The 12657-nt window shown below is 50.7% G+C and overlaps 1 protein-coding gene across 2 annotated transcripts in view; it reads right to left on the bottom strand.

Annotated features, from left to right (window-relative positions):
- ARSG (arylsulfatase G) overlaps positions 1-12657 on the bottom strand; it is a 100776-nt gene that overhangs the window by 17416 nt on the left and 70703 nt on the right. For both annotated transcript variants that reach the window (XM_032429443.1, XM_032429444.1), the window contains exons 7-8: positions 10232-10428; positions 9224-9304 (exon numbers count right to left, since the gene is read on the bottom strand). In XM_032429443.1, coding sequence (XP_032285334.1) covers positions 9224-9304; positions 10232-10428 — 278 coding nt within the window. The remainder of the gene's footprint in view (positions 1-9223; positions 9305-10231; positions 10429-12657) is intronic.

Here is a 12657-nt window from a genome sequence, read left to right as displayed (position 1 = left end):
CAACTGATTTTCCTAATTCGGTTTTCAGAGAAAAAAAATTGTTCGATACGTTTGCCTTATTTCAGCAGCAGGTTGAAAGCTGGAGGGATTAGGAGGAATCCAGCCAGCTATAAAAAGTGTGTGTGTCAACAGAGTGGACAGTCCACATGGAAAGATTCTGGAGTTAAGAGAAAGAGGATGGCTGTGTATGGCCACTTGAGGAGCGAGTCCCCTCTGGGTCATCAGGACTGGCCAGCCAGTGATGTCTGCACTGTGACTTCTGGCTTTAACAGGAAGACGCAACTACATATTCCAGCCGGGCCCACAGACCTCCTCCTATAGCAGAATTTTATCTTAAAGGAGTCCAGAGTGTGAGTAAGCAATTATAAAAAAGATCCACCTTGTTGAATCATGACATTGTACACCTGAGACTAATAGAACACGGTATGTGAATTACACTTCAATTAAAACCATTTTTTTCTTAAATCCCCCTCATCGTGGATTTGTCTTGCTCTAAATCCAAGTATCTCACTGGCACTGCCAGGTGGACAAACTTTAAAAAGATTCCACTAGCATCCTCGGTGGGTCCCCAGAGTTGTGGCATCTGATTATCAGAAACATCTAACAGTGTTTGTTTCTGTTTATCTGCACTAGCTAAGGCTGAGTCCCAGGATAGCTGCCCCTGGTCCCCCAGTACTCTGCAGTGATACCTGCTCCCACTAATGGAAACTCATTCTGAGTGAAACAGAGTAATTACAGTAACAATAATATCTCCCATTTATTGAGCCCTCCCTAAGTACCAAGTTAAAGTACCTCTAAGCGTAATGCTAAGTGCATCCCTGCATTATCTCATTTAATCCTAATGACAACCTTGCAAGCTAGGCACTATTATCCCCATTTTTTAGATGTAGAAACCGAAGCTCAGAGAGGTTAAGTCATTTGCCAAAGGTCACACAGCTAGCAAATGCCAGAGCCAGGATTTGAATCCAGGTCTAACGACAGAGGCAGCCCCTGAGCCATTATTCTAGGACAGTGGCTCCCACCTATCCCTGAATGCATAGTAGGACCCCTAGGGGGGGCTTCTAAAAAATACCCAGGCCAAGTTTCCTTTGCCAGAAATTATGACTTAATTTGCCTGGGATGGTACCTAGACATTAATATCTTCTAAAGCTCTCCTGGTGACTTAATGTGGAGAGAGCCCATCTAGGACAAGGGCAAGGAGGGTAAGGGGCAAAATCAGGAAGTGGACACAGTGCGTTTCAAAATTAGATGTGGCTTATCTCCTTTTAAGCATAAGTTTTTGGGTTTTTTAAAAAAGATTTTATTTATCTATTTGAGATAGAGAGAGCACGAGCAGCGGGAGAGGCAGAGGGAGAGGGAGAAGTAGACTCCCCACAGAGCAGGGAGCCTGATGTGGAGCTCCATCCCAGGACCCTGGGATCATGACCTGAGCCGAAAGCAGACACTTAACCGCTTAACCGACTGAGCCAGCCAGGCGCCCCTAAGCATAAGTTTTATATTGCTCACACCTTTATACCTTTATACCTTTATGCTGTAGGATCATAAATGTAAGCCTATTAGTTACAGAAGTAAGAATAATAGCTAAGTCCATAAATTGAACTTCTATGCACTTTTTGATTTCAAATTAAACTTCTGCGCACTTTTTGATTTCAAAAGCGATTCGTCACTTCAGATAAACCTTACTACTTTGATCAGTGGCACCGGCACATTACGAGTGTTCGTGACATTTGACTTTCTACGGAGAAATGCATGCCTTACGGGCGTGAGAACACATTCTAGTGCACTTGTGGTTAGTTATGACTCTAATTAAGGCAGAACCTCTTACTTAAAGCAATAAATATTTAGCCTCAGCAACCAAAACATAAACAGAACCATGATTCATGAATTTGCTTTCTTCTTCTTCCCTGGCTGCGGAAGTGAGGTGGCATTCCATGATGTACTGAGGACAGGGAAGGCCGAGGAAGACTCACCCCCCCCCCCCCCCCCCCCCCCCCGGGGGCTGGGGGGGAGGGGGGGTTCCCCCGAGGGACACCCTGCCATGCTTCACTGAGTCACGAAGGCAGCCTGGCAAATAAGGAGGTTCGCAAAGTTCTCAGTACAAAAGAAGCACCAGAAGGGCCCCCAGAGATTCTAACTTAATAAGTCTAGGGTGGGGCTCTGATTCTAGGTGATTCTGATGCCAGTGGTCTGAGGACCGGAGTTTGAGAAATATTAGTGAGGGAAGTAGGAAGATGAGGATGCCTTTGGAGTCAGGCAGGTCTGGGTGCCCTTCCCTTCTCAACATGTGGCCTTGGGCAGAATTCTTAACCTCCCTCAGACTCGATCTCCTCAGCTGTGAAGGGGAAAAATGACTGCACCTATCTCATGGGGTGGTGGGTTACATAAGATAACGCATATAGGGCGCCTGGGGGGCTCAGTCATTAAGCGTCTTTCTTCGGCTCAGGTCATGATCCCAGGGCCCCAGGATCGAGTTCCCCATGGAGCTCCCTGCTCAGCGGGGAGCCTGCTTCTCCCTCTGCCCTCCCCCCTGCTCATGCACTCTCTATCTCTCTCTCTCACGTGCTCTCTCTCTCAAATAAATAAAATCTTAAAAAAAAGATAATGTATATAAAGTCCTGAGCCAGCTCCGTTGGCATAGTGCCTGCCGGAAGTGCCCAACAAATGCCATCCAAAAAACTCAAAAAACCAAAAACAAGCAAACAAACAAAACTACCTAGAGAGAGAAAAACAGCAGAAGTTGCAAGTTGGCAGCTCACACACTAAATCCGGCCCTCTGACAGTTGGGTTTGGCACGAACAGTGTTTTCTGAACTAATTTTGAATAGACAGGGCCCTCTCTCCAGTTTACTGAATCCCTAACACTGCCCACAGCTTAGGAAAACAAACATGCATTCGTTTATATTACCTGCCTGGCATTTGTATTTGTGACTTGGGTAGAAGGACAGGCCTGTCCTGAGCAGCGTGCATTCTATAACCTTCTAAAGAAGCAGGCTCCGTTTCTAAATATAAATACATGTCCTTGCCAAGGATACCCACAGCATACTAGTTTTCTAGAAACACAGGGCAGACCAGCCTCTGTTTGGAGCGAGGACTCTGGCTGGCCTGGGGTGGCCTTGAGCGCAGTGATGGGGACATTCCAAGCCGGGTGGCCAATGTCCCAGAAGGAGACACAATTTGACTTCTACTGGGTCCCCACCAGCCGGCCCTGCCCACCCCCTTCCCCTCCGCCAGGGCCAAGAGCCAACATCCCATGTCTCTCTCTCCCTCACCCAGCCCCACCTCACCTCTGACCTTTCTCCACCCACCCCCTGCCCCAAGCAGAACAGAAGGCCCAGGATGCGGAGCCTGCTTCCCAGTGGGAAAGCTTATGCAACAACCTGATAGCATCAGATTACAAACAACCAAGGTCTCCTAGAAGCTGAGGATGCCAAATTCAACAGAATGTTTCCTCATCACCAAGGGGGAGGAAGGAACAGTTCTGCTCTTCAAATAAAACAAGAAAAGATTTTCCAGACAGAGGAGCAGTCAGTTAGGGGACAAACAAGGTGCTGGTTCTGTCCCGGGTAGGAAATAGGTCTGGAGTGGGGAAGGGAGGGACGGCTGCTTTGAGCCAGGGCTGCCCTGGGGCCCCAGGCGGCTGCACGTCAGCTGTGCGCATGCCCCTCAAGGCCCTCTTGGTTTGGGAGGAAGTAGGGGCGCTCTGCTCTGTCCCCAAGCCCCTGGTTAAGTTTATCCTCAACCCTGCAGGGCGCAGGCCAAGCCCAGAGGAGCATCCTCACTCCTGCACGGGGTGAAGGGATGGCTCCAGGAGACACTGCCTCATCCCATCAGCTGAGCAAGGCGGCTCGGCCAGGAAAGGAAAGGGAAGACGAGGAGGGGGGCCTGGGGCCCCGGGAACAGGGGAAGGCAGCGCGTGGCCTGACGTAGCAGGCTGGCTACGGGGAGAAAGAAGCAGGGCTCTGGGTACTGTTTGTCCTCCTCCGTTGCGAAAACATTGACTGCCTTCTCCCTTTCATCTGCTCTCAAGACCGGCCCCTTACAGCAGGATATGCAGGCATCCCACTGAAGAGGAACCTGGATGAGGAGGAGCAGGTGGTCCAGAGGGACCCCCAGCCTCCCTCCTGTGACCTGAGCGCCCTTGCCTCGACCCTTCCACCACAGGGCTCTCTCCCCCAAGCTGGGAGGAGGAGGAGGGCTGTGGAGGAGCCGGAGGGGAAGCTGGTTTGGAGAATGAGGAAGGGGAAGTGTTTACCCCTAGGCAAAGTTCACCTTCAGGCTTTCCTGAGAAAAGAAGAGAATGGCATCCGGCCCCCTCCCCACTGAGAATTCAGTGCTGTGCCCCACCCCCCTACACATTAAGCTGCACGTGTTCATGCCTCGCCCCCCAAAAGAGTGTTCTGTCTTTTCTTAAATTTATTAATATTATAATGTTATTTGCTACGAATAGGTTAGCTCTGTTGGATCAGAGGAAACACACACACGATTTAGCTGTGAAAATTTCCATTTTCTGGTCCTATGTAAAAGCAACATCTAGAGCAGCAGAGAGAGGGGGAAAAGTTATATCTTCAAAAATAGTTAAGCCAGACTGTTTCCTGGAGATATTTCATTCATTTTTCATCCTCAGATGCTACTGGCTATTTCTGGTAGGGTCAGACATTAATACTGACCAGTTTAGCTTTCCTGACTGTTAACCAACTATCCCACAAGGAACCGGACTTGGGCTGAAGACACTGTGATGACCCTTGGCACACACATATTCCAAAATATATGCTCCAAGTAAAAAGATCCACATTCACCAGAGCACGAAATGAGAAGACTGCAATCCAGCTTCAGAGCAAAGCTTCCCGAGACGGAGGCTCAGAACACTTGGAAAGGCATCCATATGTTATTTAAGTTGCCCACGGCCTTCTGTGGGGCTAGACATTAACACTGACTGGTTTAGCTTAATGAACACTGACTGGTCTGGGAATGAAGCTGGGAATGAAGACATGGAGAATCATGGGGGTTAGGAGAGGACACACACAGGGCTGGGTGCCTCGTGGGCAGTCTCCCAGTTGATTCTCCCAGCCGTCCTGCGAGCGGGGTCTACAGCCCCACCTTACAGGGGAGGAAACTGGGCTGTCCAGGGGAGCGGCCCGGTGGGCACGGATTCTTAAGCGGAGTCAAGATTCCAGCCCCATTGGGGCTTCCAAAGCCCTTAGCTCCCTCCACCTCTCCATTCTGCCTCCTGCAGATTCAGAAAGATTCACATTGTTCCATGGGCCAAAGACATTTTCTTTGATGACCATGGGGTCCAAAGAAGCAACACAGGATTTTCCAGACGGCTGAGCAGTTAGCCGGGTAAAACACGGCGTGAGTAACAACCATCATGCAGGCTGAGTAATGAGCTGGTGGAGGTCAAATGACACAGCCCCCTTGACCAATGGCTGGCCTCGGAAAGCCCTCCGCCCTGCTCCACCTAGGTTTCCTCGTGTGGCCGACAGGGTGGTTGGAATAAGGATTGCTGAGGAATCCCCTATATTGCTGGGGATTCTGTCACCTGCTGTTCTCATTTATCATCCAGGGCTTGGTGGAAATGAGTCTAGTCTTGCCCCCCTCCCTGCCCTCAGCCCCGCTGACGTAAGAGGGGTCTTTAAAACCTGAACAAGAGCCCGGGAAGAGTTGGAGATGGGGGGGATGGGCAAGCGTTGAAGGTGCATACAGTTTTCACTGGGCGGGAGGGGGAGGAGGGGGGAATGTCTGGGGACTCAGCAGAGGTGATGGCTGCACCACGCAGTGAACGTGCTCAGTGCCACTGAATTGTACACATCAACAGGGTTAATCTCATGTTACAGAATCTCACTTCAAATAAAATGGAATCATGTCACCTTTACTCATAAAACCTTTCCAAGATTCCACATTTCTTTAGAATTAAGGCCAAAATGGTCCGAACGAAAACAGAAGACCCCTGACCCCCAGCCCCGGCTCTCCCTTTGGCCTTGCCTCCCCCTACTTTATCCATTCCCACGAGCTCCAGACAGCCCAGCCCAGGCCGCTCACGGCCCCCTCCCCTGCGAATCCCTGGCTGTGGCCTACTCATTCTTCAAAACTCAAACCACTTGGGAAAGCCTTCCTGTCTCCCTCCCGTGTGGGTGAGATGCCCTTGTGCCCCCCTTTATCTTGGAGCCCTTACCCCGGATTATACCCTCAGTAGAGGCTCCCAGCACTGTCCAATCGAACTGCCTGCCGTGATGGAAATGTTCTCTATTCGCGCTGTCCAATATGGCAGCCACCAGCCACATGTGGCTTCTGGGCCCTTGAAATGTGGCCCGCGTGCCTGGCGTACGAGACAGGGTAGCTCTCGACAGGGGGCGCTCAGATTTTAACCTGCGTCAAAAATCAGCCGGAAGGAGACAATAAAACACAGATTGCCAGGATCCCTCAGAAACTGACTCAGCAGGTTCGGGGTGAGGTCCGAGAATTCATGCTTCTAACAAGTTCTCAGGGGGTGCCACCGCTGCGGGTCTGGGACCATAGCCTGATGACTACTGGTCTCGATCTGAAAGTTGCAGACTCATACGGTTTCCATGTGGATATTCCGGCTTGGTGGCTCCAGGGGCCGACCCCTGGACCAGCCACCTCAGTGTCGCCTAGGAGCCTGTTAGAAATGCAACATGTCCCTGGCCATCCCAGATTTACTGAGTCCGAACGGCAGGATCCCCAGGGGACTGTCTGCACATTAAAATCTGGGAAACACTGCTCCAGACCGTCACTCTTTAAAGCCAGGGGCGTTATTGATCTTTGCGTCCCCAGCACAGAGCCCAACGCGGGGCTCGATCCCCCCACCCTGAGATCACGACCTGAGCTGAAACCAAGAGATGGACACTTAATGGACTGCGCCACCCAGCCGCCCCTCATAATTGTGTTTCTCACGGGGCAAAGTACTTCCCTCAAAGACCAGAGCCCCACTCCCCATCGCTACACCTAATTCACTATTTCAGAACTGTCTCAGAAAGGGGAGAGAGACAAGATAAGGCCTAGATAGGAGATCAGAGGTCATCTTAGGGAACAGAGAGCTATCTACACAGGAGCCTCTTACCGACGCAGGCTTACCCGCCCATCCAAGGTCTCCATAGCCTTCTGGAATTTTACCCTGGAGAGTCCTGACTCCAGGCTCTTTCCAACTGAGCACTGAAGCCAGGAGGCTGGGGCTGAGGGTATTCCAGGTATTCCAGGTACGGAGAGGAGCAATTATAATCAGCTAACGCAAAAAAACGCTCCCAGCTCCCACCTATCTCTCTAGCCTATTGTTGCAAGGACAAGGCGCATTTACACCCTCCTCTAGTCCTGGCACCTTTTTCTGCCCGTTTCTCCGGAGAGTGTTCCCGAACGGGACCGGTCAAAGAGGTCAATACGTATGAACAGAGACACCAGATGAAGATGAAGACGGCTGGTCACGGGGCAGGTTACGGGGAGGTGGCACCCAGTTCTCCTGACCCCCAACTCGGAGTCTCCAGGCACAAGACCTGGCCACAGACGCTCTCACCTGTGAAGTTCTCGAGGCATCGGACTGGACCGACACCAGGTTAAAGATGACAAATAAAAATGAATGATCAGCACTTCCTTCTCACCACCGGCCATGAGATGCACGAACGTTCTAGTTTCTAGGTAACTACAAATACTCTGCCAGACTTACAGGAAAAGCAGTTTGTGTCCTCTGACCTGGAGACTGTGGAAGCCATAGTTCAGGAGCTGGGAAAATCTGGCCCGGGGAGGCGGGGATCCCCCCAAGCCCACCTCTGAACCCCTTGGACACAAGCACCTTCCAAAAGATTTAATCTTTTAGGACACAAATAAGACCAGTTTGTTGTGAGAAAAAAAATCACAGGTAAACCTTCCTTCCCCTACCCAAAGATAATCACTGCTAATCTTTCGTTAACTTTTGATACCTCTCTTAAGACTTCGTCTGAGAATTGGTATGCTTATTTTCATATAATAAAATCAAACTTTATATATTGCTTTGTAACCTACTTTCCTCATTGAAAAGTATTTAAGGTAAATGCTTCCAGGTCAATAATATGCATCATTTCAGCAGTTCCTTAGAATTTCCTTAAATGTGCATATCACCATTTCCGTAAGCACTCCTCTCTTGCTGGACACTTGGGTAATGCCCAACTGTTTTTTTTTAAAACCGATGCGATGACCATACTTTCATATGTATCATTGTTTACTTGCCTAATCAGGAAGAACTGAGGCATCAACAGGTATATTTTCCAAGCCGTTGGTCCTTATTGCCAAATTGTCCCCAGCCCAGCAGCTGTCTTAGAAAGTGAGGTCCTGGGGCGCCTGAGTGGCTCAGTCATTAAGCGTCTGCCTTCGGCTCAGGTCATGATCCCAGGGTCCTGGGATCAAGTCCTGCATCGGGCTCCCTGCTCAGTGGGAAGTCAGCTTCTCCCTCTCCCACTCCCCCTGCTTGTGTTCCCTCTCTCATTGTATCTCGCTCTGTCAAATAAATAAATAAAATCTTAAAAAAAAAAAGAAAGGATGGTCCTTGGGGGGCAGCTTTCCCAGAGCACATGGGCACTGAGCTGGGGGCTCAGGGAGGTTTAACTGGAAAGGAAGGAGTGTCGTGTGGTGGGGAGATCACTGACTTTAACTTCGGGAGCAAGCCTGGCTCCCTCCTCACAAGCTGTGTGCACTTGGGCAAGTTCTTAGCCTCTCTGAGGCTCTCCTTCTTCATCTGTAAATAGAGGTGTTACTACCTACCTTCCCACATTGTAAGGTTTAGGGATAATGTGTATAAAAACCCTGCGTATTTATGCCCTGGATGTTTCCTGAATTAATGAAATGAATTCACGGTTGGGTGGATGGAGAGACGACTGAAAAAAATAAAAAAGGAAAGCAAAGAAAGCAAGGAGGATGAGCAAGGGCAGTGGGATGAAAGTCAAGGTGAAGTGTATTAGTTGGAAGGTCCATGGACTGAGGGCCAGTCCCCTGAGGGAGTCTAGGGGCGGTGGGAGGTGGGAGGAGGGAGGAGAGAAAGGGGTGGTCCAGGCTCAATAGAAACTCTCATCTCTCGGTTTATTTCTTCCCCACGAGCTGGCAGCTGGTGATCAACTTGTCTGTGTTTCGTAATGATGGCCAGAAGGCCTGCATAGGATTTGGTCATCCCAGAGACAGACCCCACAGTCCGACCTGGGCTCAGCAACCCCTGCAGGATGCACCAACCCCAGCTGAGTCCCTACCTTGATGAATTTGCCACGATCCAGTGAAGGGACCCACGCTACCTGCCAGCTCACACTTCTGAGCCCACGGGCCATTGTCTCCTGGAAACCAAAAGAAGCAACATGTAGTGATCGATAGGCTCGTGGATGCTTTTGCCGATTCTCCCTCCCTGATCCCATATCCCTGTCTCAGTAGGAGAAGAAACTGTAAAAAAAATATGATCCCTGCCCCTGAAGAATGACCTGTTATACGAGGCCTGCCTCTGGGGGGGGTCTTAGAGAGGTGGGCTTTCCCTGCTCCAAGCTAGCCCCAGGGTGAGGTTCTTATCTTAGATACTATTACCTTCTCATCTAGTTTTACAACCGTCCTTAGCCCTGCAGCTCTTTCTTGAGCACCTAGGATGCACCCCGCGCCTCCCCGACATTATCTCATGATTGTCCAACACGCTATGCAGTGGATGCTATTGTGAGCTCAGTTTTGCACAGGAGGAAACAGGCTGAGAGAAGGTAAAGAGCCTTTTCCAATAGCAATGGACAGATTCAAGCCCGGGTCTCTGCCTGCCCCGAGAGCAGTGCTTTCATCCCGGGTCCAGACGGGCACCCGGGACCCACAATGCCTCAGTAGGCCCTTTAAACAGCTCACTAGCTCCGCCCACTCAGCCAAAAGGTGACCGGTGACAACTGGAGTCTTTGGGGCCGGGAAGATGGTGAGGAGGAAACCTGAGAAGCACCCGAGGACGATACAGGTTTGCAGTGTCAAAGTCACTGCCCAGATGGCCCTAAATCAATACAGAGGAGGCCAGCAGGGTACCTGCTCTCTGTGCAAACTTTTCCAGCGGCTCAGCCTTGGAGGCCCCAGTGGGCAGGTGCTCAGCACTCAGGCCAACAAACACTAGCAGGACGCCAAGTTCAAAGCAAGCCCCCTGCCCCGTGAAAGAGGATAGCTTAGCCGGATTCTGCTCTTCAGAAGGGGTGTGGGCAGGGTTATCCATCAGATCTCAGTGAGGTGGCTGGATTTGACTACTTCACCTGTAAACCAGAGGAATGTGTTTTCTTTTGCTGTGCGGTCGACTTTGTCCTTGATCTGGCCCACCAGGCTGTCCATCTCCCGGAGACCTGCGCCATATGGCCTTCGGCCCCGTGGGTCTGCTGAGAGCTGCATTCTGGATAAGGGCACGTGCATGTGGGCCAGGCCCACGTACAGCAGGAAGGGCCTTCCACTGGCGCTGAAACGGGAGAGCCAAGAGGTAATTCTCCAGAAGGCTCTGCTGGTTTGTCCAGGCTCTCCGTGTCTCTCCTTTGCCTCATAGAAAAGCCGCAGAACGCCTTCTGCCCGGGGAACTCAGGAAGTACACATCGGTCTACAGCCCTACAAGGGCATGTGGAGGTCATCTGGTTAGCCAGTTAAAAACCGGGAGTCACTGCAATAGTTTAAAACTGTCTCTGCTCTTTCGCAGCATCCAGGCCATCACATCCATTCCCAGCCTCAGCCCTTTCCAAAAGATGGATGGATGACTCGCGTTGATCACAGGCCATTCCAAGGACGCACGTGACCACCGGGAATATCTAGATCAAGGCCCTGTTAGAGGCCCAGGCTGCTGGCTGCCCCTGTTCTAACCCTGCTGATTCCCCTCTGGGGTGTGGAGAGAGCCCGGGTGGTCTCTGCTTCCTGTTTGTCCCCCCTCCCCCACCCCCAGGCAAGGAACAGGATCCAGCCAGCTGCGGAACTCCAGCCTCGACCCTCCGACCCTCCGACCCTCCGACCCTCCAGCCTTGACCCTATGACCCTCTGACCCTCCAGAAGCAGCAGGGACCTTCATGGAGCCCCCTCCCACAGGCCACACCTTCGGGGGAAGGTGTCTTTGGGGGGACCAATTAAGTTGGTACAGAGAGGTGATAGAAGCGTGGGTCTTTTTTACACCAGCTCCCCCAGAGATAAGATTTTCAAGTTGGCCCTCGATTATTTAGCTTACCCCAATTTATACCACCCTGCATCAAGTCCTCTGAGTGCTCCCCAGCTCTGCCTCAAACCGCGTCCTGCGGAGCCCCCTGCGTCCCGACTCCCGGGATCCCCTGATCGGGACTGTGCCTGTACTCAGCTCTTGTCGTCGACAGGCATAAAACTCAGGACAGAAGTCCCACGACAGGGGCCTCGCCTCCATCTTAACCAACAGTTTCTCTGCGACATTTCCAGGGTTGCGTTGCCCAATGCAGCAGCCACGACTCACGTGTGGCCGTTTAGGTTTCAAGGAATGAAAATTAAATAAAATTAAGAATTCAGTGTCTCACCTGCTAATTCACAGATGAGCCTTGAAGACGCTAGGCTAAGTGAAAAAAGCCAGGCGCCAAGGGACAAGCACTACAGGATTCCACCGAGAGAAGGTCCCGAGAGTGGTCAACTTCGTGGAGATAGGAAGTAGAACACTGGGTACTGAGACGGGAGGGAAGGGCAAACTGGCATCCAACGAGTACAGAGTTTCAGTTTGGGATGATGAAAAAAAGTTGTGCGGACGGATAGCAGTGATGGTTGTGTAACAACGGGAATGTACTTCATGCCGCTGAAATGTACACTTAAGAAGGTAAATTTTATGTCATGTATATTTATCACTATATAGACATATGTGAGAATTCTATATATTATATGATATATATCATCTATTTAATTCAGTGTTTCAGTCGCCCAAGGCGACTACTTCAGATGCTCAGTAGCCACAGATGGCCGGTGGCTACCATCTTGGACAGCACAGATAGGGAACATTCTCACCCTTGTGGAGAGTTCCATTGCATAGTGCTGACTCGGTGTCTGTTGCCTGCTCTCCCGGGGACAACAATGTACAGTCGTGTAAGCTGTGTCCTGCACCAGGACATCCTGCTGACAGAATGACTAGATGCCTAATTCCAGCCCACAGTCCATGGGCCAACCTAGGCGCCCCGGCAGAGCTGAGCAGCCACCCAGAGGGGGCGCCTGTTTCCACCAGGTAGATACCACACCGCAGCGGCATGCGGGCTGGAGCTGGCTCCAAATCCAAGAATTTTGCAAGCCAGTTGTTACACATGGCCAACATTAAAAATTAAACGATATCAACTTACAATGAAATAAATCATGTGAAAAGCAGAAGTCCTAAATTCTTATGATTTAGTGCATCCTGATTATTCCACTACATTTTACTATTAGGCATGCATGCTCTTGAGATTATCTATTGTATCTGTGTGGTGCAAATGCCATCTGACTGTGTCCTCTAGCGCATCTCTTAACAACTCCACGTTCAGTGACATCGTGTTGGTAGCCTGAAATTAGCCAACGTGAGACTATTCACACCACAGAAATGGGCAAATGTTCCAAATCAGGGCTTTTTTTTCCCCCAGAGTGCTGGTTGTTACTTATTTACCAGGTTGGGGGGCGGGAGAGGTCCCACTGCCCACACTTTGTCCCATCCCCGTCATTATGCTCTAAA

This window comes from Phoca vitulina, unplaced genomic scaffold (genome assembly GCF_004348235.1).
Source record: "Phoca vitulina isolate PV1807 unplaced genomic scaffold, GSC_HSeal_1.0 scaffold41, whole genome shotgun sequence".
In the NCBI taxonomy this organism is placed as follows: Eukaryota; Metazoa; Chordata; class Mammalia; order Carnivora; family Phocidae; genus Phoca; species Phoca vitulina.
Note: the sequence above shows the minus strand (reverse complement) of the source record. Positions and strands in the feature narration are given on the sequence as shown.